The 16983-nt window shown below is 40.0% G+C and overlaps 2 protein-coding genes across 5 annotated transcripts in view; one reads left to right on the top strand and one right to left on the bottom strand.

Moving 5' to 3' along the window:
• Ttc19 (tetratricopeptide repeat domain 19) overlaps positions 1-16983 on the bottom strand; it is a 60724-nt gene that overhangs the window by 2470 nt on the left and 41271 nt on the right. The window contains exons 10-11 of one of the 4 annotated variants that reach the window (XR_005878253.1): positions 8383-8680; positions 1597-2145 (exon numbers count right to left, since the gene is read on the bottom strand). Coding sequence is in view for 1 of the 4 variants with exons in the window: in XM_021225800.2 (XP_021081459.1) it covers positions 8625-8680 (56 nt within the window). In the remaining 3 variants the exon portion in view is untranslated. Of the gene's footprint in view, positions 1-511; positions 2146-4600; positions 7578-8295; positions 8681-16983 lie in introns of those variants that run through there. The other 3 variants (XR_002382276.2, XR_002382275.2, XM_021225800.2) reach the window with 3 other exon arrangements.
• Ncor1 (nuclear receptor corepressor 1) overlaps positions 1-16983 on the top strand; it is a 149663-nt gene that overhangs the window by 124356 nt on the left and 8324 nt on the right. Inside the window, 10 exon segments of the mRNA XM_040748823.1 lie at positions 1913-2122; positions 2555-2704; positions 3067-3288; positions 6459-6624; positions 7049-7542; positions 9777-9905; positions 10712-10875; positions 11047-11258; positions 12805-12948; positions 15595-15737. Coding sequence (XP_040604757.1) covers positions 1913-2122; positions 2555-2704; positions 3067-3288; positions 6459-6624; positions 7049-7542; positions 9777-9905; positions 10712-10875; positions 11047-11258; positions 12805-12948; positions 15595-15737 — 2034 coding nt within the window.

The following is a 16983-nucleotide window of genomic DNA, read 5'->3' as shown; positions in this document are numbered from 1 at the left end:
TTAATGAAGCTATAGTTTAATGACAGTTAAGTGACAAAACCCTTCTAAAAAGCTGGGAATCCTGTTGCACACCTTTAGTCCCAGCACTTGGGAGGCGGAGGTGGGTGGATTTCTTGAGTTCAGTGGTAGCCTGGTTTTGAGCTATATCCTGGTTTTACAGTAGCTTTTTTATTTTATTTTTTTAAAACCAGGTTGTCACATTAAAAGCCAGAAAAACCACGCTAGTATGATGTATTCTAAGGGTAAAGGAGTTTGCTTGCCACCAACCTATGGAACCCACGAGGTGAAAGGGGAAAAAATAAACTCCCATAGGTTGTTCTCTGACCCCTAAGCCCTCATTGTGGCAAATATTCACACCTGCATATAAATCTCTATATATACAAATTAAACATTTTTTATGCAAAAAGCCCGAGTTACTCATATTTTAGATAGCTAAGAACTTACAGGAATATATTATTTGAAAGCTCTGCTGTTGCCAAATTGTTACTTGAACCTAAATCTGACACAGAGATTACAGACCAACATAAAATGGTTTATTCTACTTAAACTTTTGACGTAGCAATGGTGTGAAAGCAAAAAGTAGCCAGCAGAAACTTTACTAGAGCCCCAGCCCCTTACTTCTGAGTAGAAATAATTGATGGGTACAGTGTGCAGGACCACAAAGTGTAGGATGTGGGTTAATATATCCAGTGTGCTTCCAGCTTCTGACACTTGCACTGCTATGGACTTAGTGGGATATAACCCCATTGTGATTTTAGAACGCCTGTGCTTAGGAGAATGTCTCCCAGAGGAAATGTGTCTCAGTAGTCACACTCAACTGACTTGGAGTTCTGGACAAAAAGTTAAAATAATGGTCTAGAAAACGTATTAGTGGTGTATGCTATGTTAAGGGAAAACATGTACATATAAATGTCCCCTTAAATCTCAGACAAAACTTTGTATATTGTTCAGTGTGTATCATAGACATTTATTTAGTAGTACTTTCATTTTATTGTCCTTTTTTTTTAACAGTCTGAGCTAGATTTTAAATGGTTTTGAGAATAGAGACATTATCTTCTACTTTTTATCATACTTAGGACTTAATTGTATCCTGTGTCATGCTTCTATGCAGGGACTAATAAAGCAATAGCTCTTTGACCAAATCCTGTTCCTGTAGATAAGTTTTTTAGAACATGGCCCTACCCATTTGTTTTGTTCATAGCTTCTTCCTTTGGTATAATAAAAGTAGCTATGAGAAATACTGTATAGCTCTTAAAATCTAAAACAGTTTTCATCTGGCCCTTTATAGAAAATGTTTGCCATTTATTTTTTTCAAATCCATGAATTAGTGGATATTGTATACAATCATTTTTACCTCTAGAAAAATAAAATTTCTATGTTAGAAATTGTTTTATATGCACTATCACTGTTATGTTGTCAAAAAGGACTTTAATTTCTCAATTTCAGCTAATGTATAATCAGTGAAAACATACTAATTTTCATGATAGTGACCAAGAACAAAACAACTTCAGAAGTGTTCAAAATCCATAGTTCCCCTTTTCTGTTGCATCTCAGGCATTAGAATGAGTTAGGCTTACAGGACATGGTGGCACACACCTTTAATCCCAGCACTCGGAAGGCAGAGGAAGGTGGATCTCTGAGTTCAGGGCAGGGATGGTCTGTACAGAACAAGATCCAGAACAGCTAGTGCTACATAGTGAAATCCTGTCCCAAACAAAAACAAACAAGAGAAGGAGTTAGACTTCATATTACTCCTGTATCAAGGTCTAAATGAATCTCCATACTTCCTGAAGGTCAGTGAAAGTAGCTCATGCACTAGCTCAGTAGGCAGCTTTTCCTCACTGTTTCTGAGGACAACGTTTAGCAGATTAATTTCACACTCAGTGCCATTTTTTTTCTTTCTTTCACTCAGCAGCTGCTGCTTACCTGTTTCAGAGACAGCTTTCACCAACCCCAGGATACCCGAGTCAGTACCAGCTTTATGCAATGGAGAATACAAGACAGACAATCTTAAATGATTACATTACCTCACAGCAGATGCAAGTGAATTTGCGTCCTGATGTTGCCAGGGGACTGTCCCCACGAGAGCAGCCACTGGGTCTCCCTTATCCAGCTACAAGAGGTGTGTAGCATTTTTTTTCATATCTGCCAGTAATTAATACATCCTTGTTAAATGAATTATGGAAACATAAAAGAATATTTCCTTGTCTCTATAGACTTTTGCCCTCCAAAGCAAATAAAGTAATACATTGAGATGAGTTGTGACAGTTAACATTAAAGTAACTAAGCCATATAATTGTGGAAGTGTTTAAAGTTCATGTTTTCTTTAATATGTCCATATCTGAGGTTACTAGTGTAATGCCCAGTGCTTTCATATCCTCTTTCAGGTTTAAAGAGGTCTTAAGAAGCAATGGTAATTTTTAAAACATGTTTATTTATATCGAATGCAAATTATCATTGTAAAGAGACAAAATGGAAAAACCATGTGTGCTTCTGGAGTTAGGTGTCAATTTGCAGTAATGCCTAACATAAAGTGTATTTGTCTTTTGGATAGGAATCATTGACCTGACCAATATGCCACCAACAATTTTAGTGCCTCATGCTGGGGGAGCGAGCACTCCTCCCATGGACAGAATCACTTACATCCCTGGTACACAGGTTACTTTCCCTCCCAGACCATACAACGCTGCTTCTTTGTCTCCAGGTGAGAGGCTCCGAGCTAACATATTAATGATTTTTCTAGTGAGAGCACATACATGTTTAAAATAGTGCCCTCTATTTCTCAGACAAAATTGCTTAAAATTTATAAATCTCAAATAAGACCAAGGCACTAGTTTTTCTGGTGTAGTTTGCAGAGGAATTCTAAGCATCTTTCTTCTGTCCTGCTTTTCATTTAACAGAGTACCTGTAACTAGATACTCCACAAATACCCAAATGCTTATACAATGCTCCATTTGTTATCTGAGACTCTTAAACTTCATCTGTCTGTATTTGAAGCCTGTTGACTCTTTTCAGTCATTTACAGATTTAACATGATAGGCTGACAATTTTGTCTTTAACTTGCAGATACATGTTTTACAGGACACCCAACACACCTTGCAGCAGCTGCAAATGCTGAGAGGGATCGAGAACGGGAAAGGGAGAAGGAGCGGGAGCGGGAACGCGAACGGGAACGCGAACGGGAACGCGAACGGGAACGCGAACGGGAGCGCGAACGGGAACGCGAACGTGAACGTGAACGTGAAAGGCTCTCTGCTGCTTCCTCCTCTGATATCTACCTACGACCAGGTCAGTGAGAGGCTTTGCCCTTCCTTTTGCCACAGGTTCTGATTACTTCCTGTGAGGCATTATGCTTAATTATTCTATATAGGCAATCAAAAATTATACGATGGAAAGTCAGTATATGTAAAATACAAGCAAAAGTGCTATAGAAGCTGGAAGGGACTTTCCACGATAAAACTGTCATTTTAATTGTGCCCAACCAACATGGGTCTTCAGTTGCTCCTGAAAATACTGAGTATTAGACTCTTGAAGACAAAAGAACAGGCCAACCTCTAGTTTAAAGGGAGGATGGAAACTGAGGTTAGAAGGAGATTTGGTATCTTAAATACAGTATTTACAGTGAAGCACCGCCATTCTGTTTAGGAAGTGTCATGTGATCAGTGGCATGGGATGTGTCAGAACCCTGAAGTTGGCCATGGGCCATTCAGTGAAACTCTCTCAGGAATTCATGTGTGTGCCAATTGTGGTGTGACTCATTCAGACACAGAGAATGGCTAGAAAGAAGCTGCTGAGAAGAACACAGAAGCAGAATCAAACAGAGTTGATAGTAGCTTCATAGGTTATAAAATACAGTTGAGCTGCAAATTAAAATACAGCTCAACCTGACTATAGCCCAGTGTCTTAGTTAGGTTTCTATTGCTGTGAAAAGACACCATGACCATAGCAGTTCTTTTTTTGTTGTTGTTGTTGTTTTGGTTTTTCCAAACAGGGTTTCTCTGTATTGCTTTAGAGGCTGTCCTGGTACTCACTTTGTAGACCAGGCTGGCCTCGAACTCACAGAGATTCACCTGTCTCTGCCTCCCGAGTGCTGGGATTCGAGTGCTGGGAATTAAAGAAAATGTTTAATTGGGGCTGGCTTAAAGTTCAGTGGTCCAGCCCATTGTCTCCAGGGTGGGAAGCGTGCCAGTGTGCAGGCAGACATGGTACTGGAGAACGAGCTGAGAGCTGTTCTGATCTGCAGGGTGCAGATAGAGATAATGACACTCACTGGGTATGGCTTTCTGAAACCTCAAAGTCCACCCCATGTGATACACTTCCTCCAACAAGGCTGTGTGTACTCAAAACAATTCAAAACAAAACCAAACAAACAAACAAACAAAAAAACCCCCTCAAACCTCCTAATTTTCTGTGAACCTTTGGGGACGATTTTCATTTAGACTACCATACCCAGCTTTCAAACTACTACACCTGAGCTGAGGCAGGAGGATTATAATTTGATACAGCCTGGCATTCATAGCAAGATCCTGTCTCATAATAAAAAAGAGTTAAGAAGTGTGTGTGTCGGGGGAGGGGTTCTAGAGTGACAATCACTACCAAAGAGAATAGATACTGGTTTTATTTTGGACATATTTAACTTACAGAAATTTGAGCCATCCTGCTTTATCCTTGATACATTTTTCTTTCTCCATTATTTTAATCAAGTAAGACTCCATATTGTCAGATACACTAATCTGACACTACAAGACTGTTCTACAAGAGTTGAAACCCTGGTCAAGAGGTTTCCACGGGAAAGGAGTCGGACAGTCTCTAGATGCCATCCAAAGGGCAAAGTAGGTGTAGGCAAAAGGAAAGTGAGATAATGGTTGCACAGGTAGGTACAGAGATGAAGATACAATGGCAAGAGGATGTTGGGCTCGTATTTTAATGAGGGACAAACCCTTTGGACTCATTGACAATGCAAGTAGGTGGATGGAACCTAAAGCTAAATCATCACAGGTGATGCAGTCATATTATTCCTGGTGATTTATGTTGCCTGTACTCAATGTGGTTGCACCCCTGAAATACATTTAAATATAACCCATTTATACATAGAAAAACCATCAATAGTCTGACCTTTAAAAATGCCTGTAATACATAAAATATGTAGTAAAACATGAAAAATCAGAGTCAAATTCAAGTGATATTAGAACTTTGGAAGGAGCTAGGTCTTAAACACTTGTTGATCACACGGTTTTGCAAAGTGATAGGTAAAAATATCAAATTACTATTTTCTCACTAGATATTGATCTTTTCCATGGAGCAGCTTAACAAACAGACACTAATATATATGACAGAGGCCATGTAACTCTTATGCATAAAAACATAAATACTAATTGGTTAGCAGCTCCACTTCTAGGCATTGGTCCTATGGAAATACTGTTATATGCCAAAATATGTTCAGAAGGGAAGAAGTTGTCACAAAGTCTGCCTGATGTGGTACTGGCTTTGGGGAGTAAGTCTGTGCTAAAATGCCTAACTCTTACACAGGCAAAGAATGAGGTAGGTTGGAGGGAAGACACAGTACAAGGAAAGTAGAGAAGAAATTGATCAGGGACTTAAGTTTAAGACTTTCCCAGCTCTGCTATGAGAGAGTTAAATCTAAGTGAGTAAAACTCTCTAACCTCGAAGAAGGGTAGCTATGGAAGACAAAGCTTTCTGCAACAAATGTTAATTGGTAAGTAGAAGTAGAGCAAGGGGCAAGGGAGGTAAGGTAGTTCAGTTGGTGAAGTGCTTGTTACACAAGTGTGGCAACCCGAGTTTGGTTGTCAAATCATGTGAAAACACCAGGTCTGGTGCCATGTGCTTGTAAAGGCAATGCTGATGAGGCTTAGACAGTTTGAACCCTGTTGCTCACTAGTCAGATTGCCTACCCAATCTCTAGATTTCAGGCCAGTGGGAGACTATTTCAAAAAAATGAGGTGGAAATACCTGAGAAATGACAGGGATTGATCTCTGGCCATGCACATGCATGCACACGTGTATATAGACACAAAAAGGCAAAACAGGAAGAACCATGGTTGAGTGCAGGAACCCCAAGTTGTAATGTAGCTGCTGTTATGTTATTTTCATTGTGATGCATAGAACGTTGTTTGATTTAGGAGATCACCCTAAACTTAGCAGAATCTGCAGCACAATCTCAGCATGAGAGGATGAGATGTGTAGCACTTCGTTGGAATCAAGATAGCAATGCCAGTAAATGACAGCTAAAACTTCGTTTAATTTTTGTTGGGTTTTACTGTATCTTTATTGAGAAACTTAGAATCCATTTCTAAACTTAGAATCCATTGGTATGAAGTTTCTTACTCTCATTTTTATTTAGTAATACCAGGAATTAAAAAGTCCATAAATTTGCTGCCTTTATTTCTGTAGCTGCTGCTTTTGGATTATCACTGTTCCTGTTTCTTTTACCCTTTCAGGATCAGAACAGCCAGGCCGACCTGGCAGCCATGGATATGTTCGCTCCCCATCCCCTTCAATAAGAACTCAGGAGACCATGTTGCAACAGAGACCCAGTGTTTTCCAGGGAACCAATGGAACCAGTGTAATCACACCTTTGGATCCATCTGCTCAGCTACGAATCATGTCAGTCTTTTGTACTCTCATAAACATTTTGACCAAAATAAGTACATATCTTGTGCGTGTGTATGTGTGTGTGTGTTTTAACTTACATTTTTGGTGGGTGTGCGTGCGTGCGTGCGTGCGTGCGTGCGTGCGTGCGTGTGTGTGTGTGTGTGTGTGTGTGTGTGTGTGTGTGTAGGTAGGTCAAAGGACAGCTTGTGGGAGTCTGTTGTCTTCCATGTGGTTCTGAAGATTAAATTCCGGTTGTGAGCCTTGGCAGTAAGTACCTTTACCTGCTGAGCCATATTGATTTTTAAACCACTGACTAAAAGTCAAGACTTTCTATTTTTTTTTTTAATGTAATCTGTTCTTTTATTTCCCCAACAATCCCCACCCTACCCCTAACAAATACCCTTTCCTTAAATCCCTTATTTTATTTTGTTTACAGGCCACTGCCTGCTGGGGGCCCTTCCATAAGCCAAGGCCTGCCAGCCTCCCGTTACAACACTGCTGCGGACGCCTTGGCTGCTCTTGTGGACGCTGCAGCTTCTGCACCCCAGATGGATGTTTCCAAAACAAAAGAGAGTAAGCATGAAGCTGCCAGGTTAGAAGAAAATTTGAGAAGCAGGTCAGCAGCAGTTAGTGAACAGCAGCAGCTAGAGCAGAAAACCCTGGAGGTGGAGAAGAGATCTGTTCAGTGTGTGTGCACTTCTTCAGCCCTTCCAAGTGGCAAGCCCCAGCCTCATGCCTCAGTAGTGTATTCTGAGGCTGGGAAAGATAAAGGGCCTCCTCCAAAATCCAGATATGAGGAAGAGCTAAGGACCCGAGGGAAGACTACCATTACTGCAGCTAACTTCATAGACGTGATCATCACCCGGCAAATTGCCTCGGACAAGGATGCGAGGGAACGTGGCTCTCAAAGTTCAGACTCTTCTAGTAGCTGTATGTATCTCAATCCGAGTTTCACAATGTGATATCTGAGTAAAGAATTAATTGATTCTTTAAGTAAAGCACGGCCTGGTATGACACAATCTTAATGCTTGACAGAAATATGAGAAAAAGTATTGTGGGTGCAAAAATGTATATTGTAATCTTATGACTTACATATCCCGATGTCCTAAATATAAGCCCATCAATATATTATCTAGGGGAAAACCCGCTAGATTATAGTTAGAAGTGGCTAGATGGAGAATAGAGTTTCTGAAGGTAATATCTTCAATGTCTGTACTGCCACAGTGCATTCTCTGAGAAATTGTTTGCTAGGTTCACTGATCTCCCAAAGCCTCTATGTGCTTTCTCTATGGTAGTGGGTATTTTGTTTTTGTTTTTGAGTGAACCTATTAATGACTGGCATTTACTTTGTATCTTTCTTGGATTTTGATTCTATCTGTCTGGTTACTGTGATGTTTGCCCTGCAAGTAAGGCTCATAATACTATACAAAAATGCTTTTTAAAACTTCTTAGGGGTGATGAGATGGCTCAGCAGGCAAAGCCACTAATGATGATCTGAACCCCATAATGGGAGGAGAGAGCTGACCCTGGCATCAGTTGACCTTCACATGTATACAGTAATAATGGCTTTTTCCATATACAGAAGTAGATATGGACAGATATAATTTTATTTTTTTCTTAGCTGTGATCTGAATTCTATATATAATTTTAGAGAAAAACAAGCATGTTTAAATAGCAGTTGTATTACTGGAAACAGTTTAATTGTGTAGTCATTTTTTAGTATCCCCACTAAAGCAATTCAATAGCACTGGAATAGAGTGCAGCTCTTACCTCCAAGTATCTACTTATGTTGGCAAAATTTTCAGAGAGATGTGGGCAGCTTGGTAATGAATTGTAGGCGAGATACTTCTTTTAAGCTGGAATTAAGAAGGTTTACAACAGGTTTCCAATGTGCAAAAACTGTTCACTCAGGGAGAAGAGAGTAGTGCAGGCATCTAGGAGGGAATCATGGATGAAGTACGCTGCTTTGGGAGTTTGTTCTTTAGCAGTTTGAACACCGAAAGCCCAAGTTCTCATATTCTCATGTCCTGCTTTTGGGTATATTTATCCTTTCCATCACTGCAACATCCTGCATGATACAACACAAGGGTTAGTGCCAACTCCTCAGTGTCCGTTTCAGTGTAACTTGAGAGCCTCCCTCATGCTTCATCTTGCACCCTAAACTGCAAGAGCAACGTGAATATAGTTTATAGTTTGCAATTAGACTGAATGTTGTTAAATCTTGTCACTTTAAGATGTTACATAAGCACTGATGAGTTAACAGTAAATACAAAGCTTTTAAGTCAGAAAGTTACATTATTGTGATTTATTTTAGTTCCTAAGCATTGATTTCCGTGACAGGTGGGAGGTAGGTAGACATGTTCATTTGAATAGTAAGAGCAATATGCAGTGGCCAAGTAGTTCATCTTCTGTGCCTGTGTTCAGCCAAGGTTGTAATCCTGACTCAGGCTCTGGGACAGCCTGGAGATGGCTTCTAACAGGAGAAGTTTCTTATCAAGTTCTTCCCGACTCTCCCTAAATCTCAGCTCTAAAGCATGGCTGGTTTGTAGAAAATTGCCCATGGCGTGCATCTGCAGAGCCCTATCAATTTTCTTGAGATCTGTATGTATCTTAGAGGGTTTTGTATAGGCAATCTCCAGAGTTGGTTGATATGCTCCCTGTCTTTGAAGTAATTTCCTTCACATACTTCCCACCACTCCTGATCACTTTTGCAGTGTAATACTTGAGATATTTGAGAAAATCATTGTAGCATTTTGTAAGCAATAACTGAGTCTTGGGCCAGTTTTATGGCCTGTTGTATTAAGATCAGATTGGTCCACAAAAATGGAATTACTGGAATCAGTTAATAGTTGAGATTCACCCCTGACTTACTCATTAATCTCCTTTGATAAGTTTTAATTTGTGGTTTCCTTTCAAGCTCTCAGGTGCTTATCACAAATCTGAATTCTGCTTCATCTCATACTTAAAAACCTACAAACTACTAAAATTAGGAGCACAGAGATACCTTTCATGGTCTTTTGAGTTTAAGTTTTATTCCTAGTGTGCAATGCTACTGACATTCCTTTAGCAGAATCAAAAAACTAAAATATGCAAATAGCTTTGAAGAACTTGGACTTTTGAGACTTTCCATGGATTTATTTTGAAATGCGGTTCTTTTCTTAAAGTGTCTTCTCACAGGTATGAAGCACCTAGTGATGCTATTGAGGTGATAAGTCCTGCCAGCTCCCCTGCACCACCCCAGGACAAACCACAGGCCTATCAGCCAGAGATGGCTAAGGCAAATCAAGCAGAAAGTATGTCTGTTTTTGCCATTTCCATATCTCGTATTTGCATTAACCTTTGCTTCTAATTACCTGTCTAGGTCATGGGAAGAATGTAGTCCTGGTCAGTAAGTCTGCTTTAGAGACATTTAGAGCTGTACTAACAATTGCATATTTGTAACTCTTATTTATAGTTTAGTAAAAATAGAGGCACTGGGGCTGGGAGGTGTCTGTAGGTAAAGTAACTCCTAGACAACATGAAGACCTGAATTTGGATACCTAGAACCCACATGAACAAACTGGGCATAGGAGTGAGTTCTGTAACCCTAGCATGGATGAAGAGGTGCAGGGAGCACAAATGGTGGATGCTAAAGCTCACTGGCGAGGAAGTCTCAAATAAAAGTCAAGAGCAATGGAGCAAAGACACTTGACACTAACCTCTGGCCTGCACATTCACAGATATGCACACGCACACTCTGTCTCTGTCTCTCTGTCTCTCTCTGTCTCTCTCTGTCTCTCTGTCTCTCTGTCTCTCTGTCTCTCTGCTCTCTCTCTCTCTCTCTCTCTCTCTCTCTCTCTCTCTCTCTCTCTCTCTCTCATACATACAAACACACACACGAAAATGGCTGATAGCCCATTTCTACACTCATATTTTATTCTACTAGTCATCATGCTTTTATCAGTGGATTTTTTTTTTTTGGTTTCAAGATATAAAAACAAAAATTAGATGCAGTGGTGCATATCACATCCTAGTCTTATGTTTTTCTGAGTTACTAATATTTGATACTGAGTCAGGGACAGGTATCACTGGGATAATGTATCTACCTACTGTCTATTAGATGAGCCCACTCGGCAGTATGAAGGACCATTGCATCACTACCGGTCCCAGCAGGAGTCACCATCTCCACAGCAGCAGCCACCACCACCCCCATCCTCCCAGGCAGAAGGAATGGGGCAGGTGCCCAGGACCCATCGACTGATCACACTTGCTGATCATATCTGTGTAAGCCTTTTCCTACTTCTATTATTATTATGACTGCTTAGTTCAAGGCCCTTTTTGTCCAGAATGAAACTATCTCTAAAAACAAAGACAAAACAAAAAGTTCATCTTCTTAACACTCTCTTGGGTACGTATCTAACAGCCTTCACCACTTAATCATTTTCTCATTCACAGCAAATTATCACACAAGATTTTGCTAGAAATCAAGTTTCCTCGCAGCCTCCTACTTCAACATTCCAAACTTCACCATCTGCTTTAGCATCCACACCTGTAAGAACTAAAACATCAAGTCGCTACAGCCCAGAGTCCCAGCCTCAGACTGTCCTGCATCCAAGACCAGGTTCTAGAGTCTCTCCAGAACATCTTGTGGATAAATCCCGGGGAAGGTACAGTTTTGTTTTGCTTTTACGAAATGTGTGAATTTTGCAGCAATAAGGTCATTTTAATATGTCTAAAATGTAGGAGATTTTTTTTCTCAAATCAAATGTCATCTGTCCTTTTCCTCTGGAAATTGGAAATAGGGTATATTTTCTTTATACATTATTTTTAGGATGTCCATTGTCTAGGCACTTTGCACTGTGTATGCATATTAATTTATTTCCAAAAGTAGTTGTGTAGTATTTGCAAGGGCTTGAGTATTCTTTCAAAATTCTTTCCCAGCTACTCAGAAAGCAAGGGCAAGAAGATATGAAGCTTGGGGGCTAGTTTAGGCTACATAATGAGACCTTATCAAAAAATTCAGTATCAATAACACACACACACACACACACACGGCTGTGAGTATAGTTCATTAGCAGTGTACTTGCCTCATGAGGGCAAGGCTCCAGTGGTGCTTGTCTAGATTTTTTTTCAGAGTAATATACTAAACATCAATTGATGTTGAATTATATTTAAATAGCCCAAAGGAAATTAATTCTTGAGACTGTCGAGAATAAGAATGAGTCTCAAACATACACAGAGGATAAACTAGACACATGGAAATCAATGCTTGGGTACAAAAAAGGATTTGTAGGAGACATGAATCTTTCAAAATGAGCCAGGTGGAGACATGTAGGAATAAAGTACTGCAGAAGCTGGCTGGAGCCGGGGATGGCACTCAAGACAGAGGCAGGCAGATCACTGACCCTGTCTTCAAATAAGAAAGAAGTTGGCTGGGCCTAAAAGTAGAAAACACAGGTGTGGTGGGTGACTCATGTATTTAATCCTAGCACTTAGATATATAGGTCATAGGATTTCTGTAAGTTTGAGGACAGCCAGGGCTATGTAGTGACCCCGACTCAAGCAAAACAGTAGAAAACCTCCCAACATACCGTCCATGTATGAGAGGGAGCGGGGGGGGGCATTTGAAGAGGGATTCCAATTGGCTTCTCCACTTATAGCCTATATCTGTGCATCTGAATGAAGGTTAGTTTCATTTCTCTTAGTAAAGTTACCTGATTTTATCATTTAAAATGTTTACACAGGCCATTTTGCTATCATAGTTCTAGGAATACATCTAAGGCTAGCAAGTGGCCTACCACTGATCCACACCCAGGGAGTCCTGTAGTTTTAGAACAGAATATCATAGCCATATGGAAATGGGTGATAATTGGGGAGAAGGGGTAGGAAGATGTGTATGCTTAATTTTACATTTAAAATTACAATGTACAAAAAAATGGCGGAAGTATGGTATGTAAACTAAAAGTTAAGCCATAAAGGACAAACCATGACGGTAAATCAGGCTTTTTCTCCTTCGCGAGGGTGTTGATGGATGTGAGATTAAAGGTTCATAAACCTCAAAGAACTCAACCACTGTCATGGTTTTAAGAACAGGGTAGGATTGACTGGGGAAGGAAATACCAAATACATTTGTAAAATTATATGTAGTAAATGCAGAATTTGAATTAGAGTTAACCCTGGAGTGTAAGATAAAATACTGAATTTTCTACCCAGCAGGCCCGGAAAATCTCCAGAGAGGAGTCACATCCCATCAGAGCCCTATGAGCCCATCTCCCCACCCCAAGTTCCTGCTGTGCATGAGAAGCAGGACAGCATGTTGCTCTTGTCACAAAGGGGAGTGGAGCCTGTGGAGCAGAGGTGGGTAAGCTGAACTTCTCCCCGGCTCCTGTTAGGGGCAGCCTGTGCCTAAACCTTTCCTTAAGTCACTGCCTTTCTCTTCTTTGTGGTTTTTATATCAGGCTAGGACTCTGGGAAGAATATCTAAGAGTATTTTCCCCATGAGGTAATACTACTGGATGGTAGCTAAACCATCACATTCAACAAGTTAGAGAAACTTCATCATTACTCCTACAGTTAATCTTCCTAGACCCTTTGGAACAGGTGGTGTTTGAAGACTTAGCTATATCAAGGGTTGTGGACTGCACACAGATTGTGCCTTGTAGATTTCTTTATCACCGTCTTCTAACCCTTACTTTGATCTGAGTGACTAACTGCCCTTCCGTTTGCCCTGTCTTACTGCTCTGTACCTCACCAGAGTAAGTACACTATGACACATTGAGTAAAGCACTTAGTCAGTAGCATGTCATTTTCGTTCCAAAGCCAGGCTTACAAAGCTTCATTTCCTGCTGTTTCACCCTGGAGTCTCTGTTGTCTGAGTTCTTCTTGAGAGTCACACTTTTCTTGGCAGTAATGGCATTAACACCCTTTAATGCCAAGAGCCAAATACATGATTTGATGGTGGCCAAGGTGTGGTAGGGAGAAGAGAGTCCAGTTTTTAAACAGATCTGTCTAATTTTAGATTGCTGATGAATTTCTGGGAATTAATTGTACATTATTTGTAGGCAACATAAAACATGTTGCTTCGATGAAATGAGGGAGAAAATCTTTATACATTCATGTTTTCCCAAATTGAATTTTTTTTTCCAGTTCCAAGGAACCTAAGGTGCACTCTTTGCTTCCAATAGCAGTAGGCATGCATGTGGTGGAGGGACATACACACACATATACACATAAAACATAAGAGTAAGTCAAAGTCACAGTTGCCACTTCAAAATCCTGAAGTTATATTAGGAACTTGTCGCTAGGAGGGTAGGGGAACACTGGCTAGGTAAGAAGAAAAAAATTGACATTGTTTCTTTCTTTGACATATTTTTCCTACTCATTTTTGTTTTCTTTTTTTGAGACAGGGTCTCTTAACATAACACTGGCTGTTCTAGAACTCACTATAGACCAGGCTGGACTTGAACTGACAGATACCCTCCTGCCTTCTGAGTCCCGGGGTTAGATATGTGCACCAGCACACCCAGCCATACCTCTGCTTTTTGAAACATGTAAATGTACAGTACTAGCTGTTCCAAACATTCAGTTTTTAAAAGTCTTCATGTGGTTTTGGACGTAAGTCAGTTGGTAAAGTGCCTCTTTCGTACATATGAGGCCCTGGGTTCAAGTGCCATACTGCATAAATCTGATGTATATATAATCTCGGCAGTCCCCAACTGGAGGCAGAAGGATCAGAAGTTCAAGGTCATCCTCAGCTACATCATCTGTTTGAGGACAACTTGGTAGGCAGTGACAGGCAGATCTTTGTGAGTTCCAGGCCACCTTGGTCTACTAGTGAATGCCAGTCAAGTTGGAATTACATAGTGAGAACCTTGTCTTAAAAGAGCAGGGCTGATGTTGATTGGAGTGATTAAGCTTCCAGAGGACCCAAATGCAGTTCCCAGCTTCCACTTTAAGCAGCTTGTAACTGCAGCTTCAGGGCATTTGATGACTTCTTCTGGCCTCCACAGGTACCTGTACTCATGTGCATACATACATGCACAAATAAATAATTTCTTAAAATATATCTTAAAAAAGACTTTCTAATAAAAAAAAACCCAAACTTGCCAAAATACAAAAACCTCATCAGACTTTATGATGATGATGAATTAATATCAGTCTATTATTAACAATGAGAATTTTGAGGGGTGGTCTCACAAATTAAATTTTTATGCACAGGGATCATGTCTTCTTTTTGTCTTTGTTCACACACAGTGTTTAAATGGTGAATGAATACATATGACTAGATAGTGTTGTCAACAGTATGTTCTGTTACAATCTGTTAGGGAAAGCTTGTTAAACTTTGAGTATGGGAGACTACCAGTGAAATATGAGATCCATTGTATTAAAATACAGTTCATCTCCTGTTTGTCTTAACATGATTATAATAATTAAGGCAGTTTTATGTAGTTACTGCAGCTATTTTGCTGAAGTCCAAATGACTTGCTAGATATGAGCCTTTGCTGTTTTATAGGTAGGTGTGTTATTAGTCACCACGAGTGTAGTTAAAGAGAATGTTGCTAGTAAGTTAGTTACTAGCTTATATAACCATAGTTTGTGCTGTTAAGCAAGTAATACTGTGCCATTTTATTCCTTAAGGATTTGTGCTGTAGATTAGGCAGCCATGGTGGCAGGACACACCTTTAATCCTAGCACTGGGGAGGCAAAGGCAGAGGTAGACAGATCTTTGTGAGTTCAAGGCTAGCCGGTCTACATAGTTCCAGGACAGTCAGAGTTATATAGTGAGACCCTGCCTCAATAAATAAACACATAAATAAAACTGTACTGTAGATCATCTTCATTCTAGTCCTAATTTTGCTGTTTCATTTTTCAGAGCCAAAAAAGCATTTGACTATTTCTGAATGAGTTTATGGTCACATACTACTTCCTAAGGTGGTAGCAAACACAGACTGTGGAGGCAGTAGGAGTGCATGATGCTAACACACTGAACTGTATCCCTGACAGGACTGATTCTCGATCACCAGGAAGTATAAGCTACTTGCCTTCCTTCTTCACCAAGCTTGAAAGCACATCACCCATGGTTAAATCAAAGAAGCAGGAAATTTTTCGTAAGTTGAACTCCTCTGGTGGAGGTGACTCTGATATGGGTAAGTGGGATTTCTTTCATGAACCCCAAATAAAACATGCATTAACAATGCTATCTCCAGCGTTGCCTTTTTTACAATCCTGAGTTTGAAGGTTTTTTATAGAGCATCTTGATTCTGTACAATATCACAAATTCACAAATAGTTCATTCTTAGGAAACAGGAACTTAGGTTTTTCTGAAGCCATCTGTCTTCATGGGGAGCTAATGCTGAGTCTAGTACACGTTTGTCTTTACACGTGGCTAAATTGATTTTATGTAGGTTTTTATTGATGTCTGTCTTGTTTTAAAGCTCATTTGTTTTACTTTTATCTGTTTGAGTCATCTCCACATAACATTTCTTCAAATACATGAAAAGCATGTTTTTCATGAATCTTACCTCTAAAGCCCCGTTTCATCAATCATTCTTAACATCCTTGTTCCAAGTATGATATTATCTCACTTTATTTAGCTTATCTTTTGAAAGTCTTCTGAGTAATTCAAATAAATGATATTATCTGCCCTAAACTTACCATTCTTACTATAGTGTAAGGTATTTAATTTACAACCTGAACAGCTAAGTTACATGACACTGTGCCTAAAAACAGATGTCAAGATGTCAGTTGGCTACTCTGGAATCAACTCTCCCTGCTCTGTTTTGGAAATTACTAGTTCTGGATATTGGACAGGGTGATTTATAATTTGTCCTGGCTGTCTTCTAACCTACCAGGACCTGACAGAATCTCACGAGTTTCAGGACAGTCCTGTGGCATATAGATACAACTATGATAAACTAATTGTTGCATAAGATTAACTTGGGGGATGGATGGCTTAGAGGTTAAGAGCATTGGCTCCTCTTCCAAAGGTTCTGAGTTCAATTCCCAGCAACCACATGGTGGCTCACAACCAGCTGTAATGAGATCTGGTGTCCACTTCTGACCTGTAGGAACATGCAGATAGACCCTGCATACACAATAAACAAACAAACAAAAATAAATCTTTAAAGAAAAGATTAAGTAGCACTTACTGTGTGTGCAGCACACTACATGTTATTATCTCCATTTATAAATGAGTATGGAAACTGAATCAGAGAGGTTTAATCCCTGATGAACATTACCCAAGAATTAATAGGTCTGGAGTGCCAATCCAGCACCCTAGCCGGACTCTGTTTCCACTGATGCATCCATCCCTGTAACAGTTGAGTGCCCAATCTCCGAGGTTGTTGGATAACGTCTCCAGAAAGCTGTATGACAGCCTCATGTACTTGCTCT

This window comes from Mesocricetus auratus, unplaced genomic scaffold (genome assembly GCF_017639785.1).
Source record: "Mesocricetus auratus isolate SY011 unplaced genomic scaffold, BCM_Maur_2.0 Super-Scaffold_100007, whole genome shotgun sequence".
Taxonomy (NCBI): domain Eukaryota; kingdom Metazoa; phylum Chordata; class Mammalia; order Rodentia; family Cricetidae; genus Mesocricetus; species Mesocricetus auratus.
The sequence above is the reverse complement of the archived record's forward strand: the minus strand, read 5'-3'. Positions and strand labels throughout refer to the sequence as shown.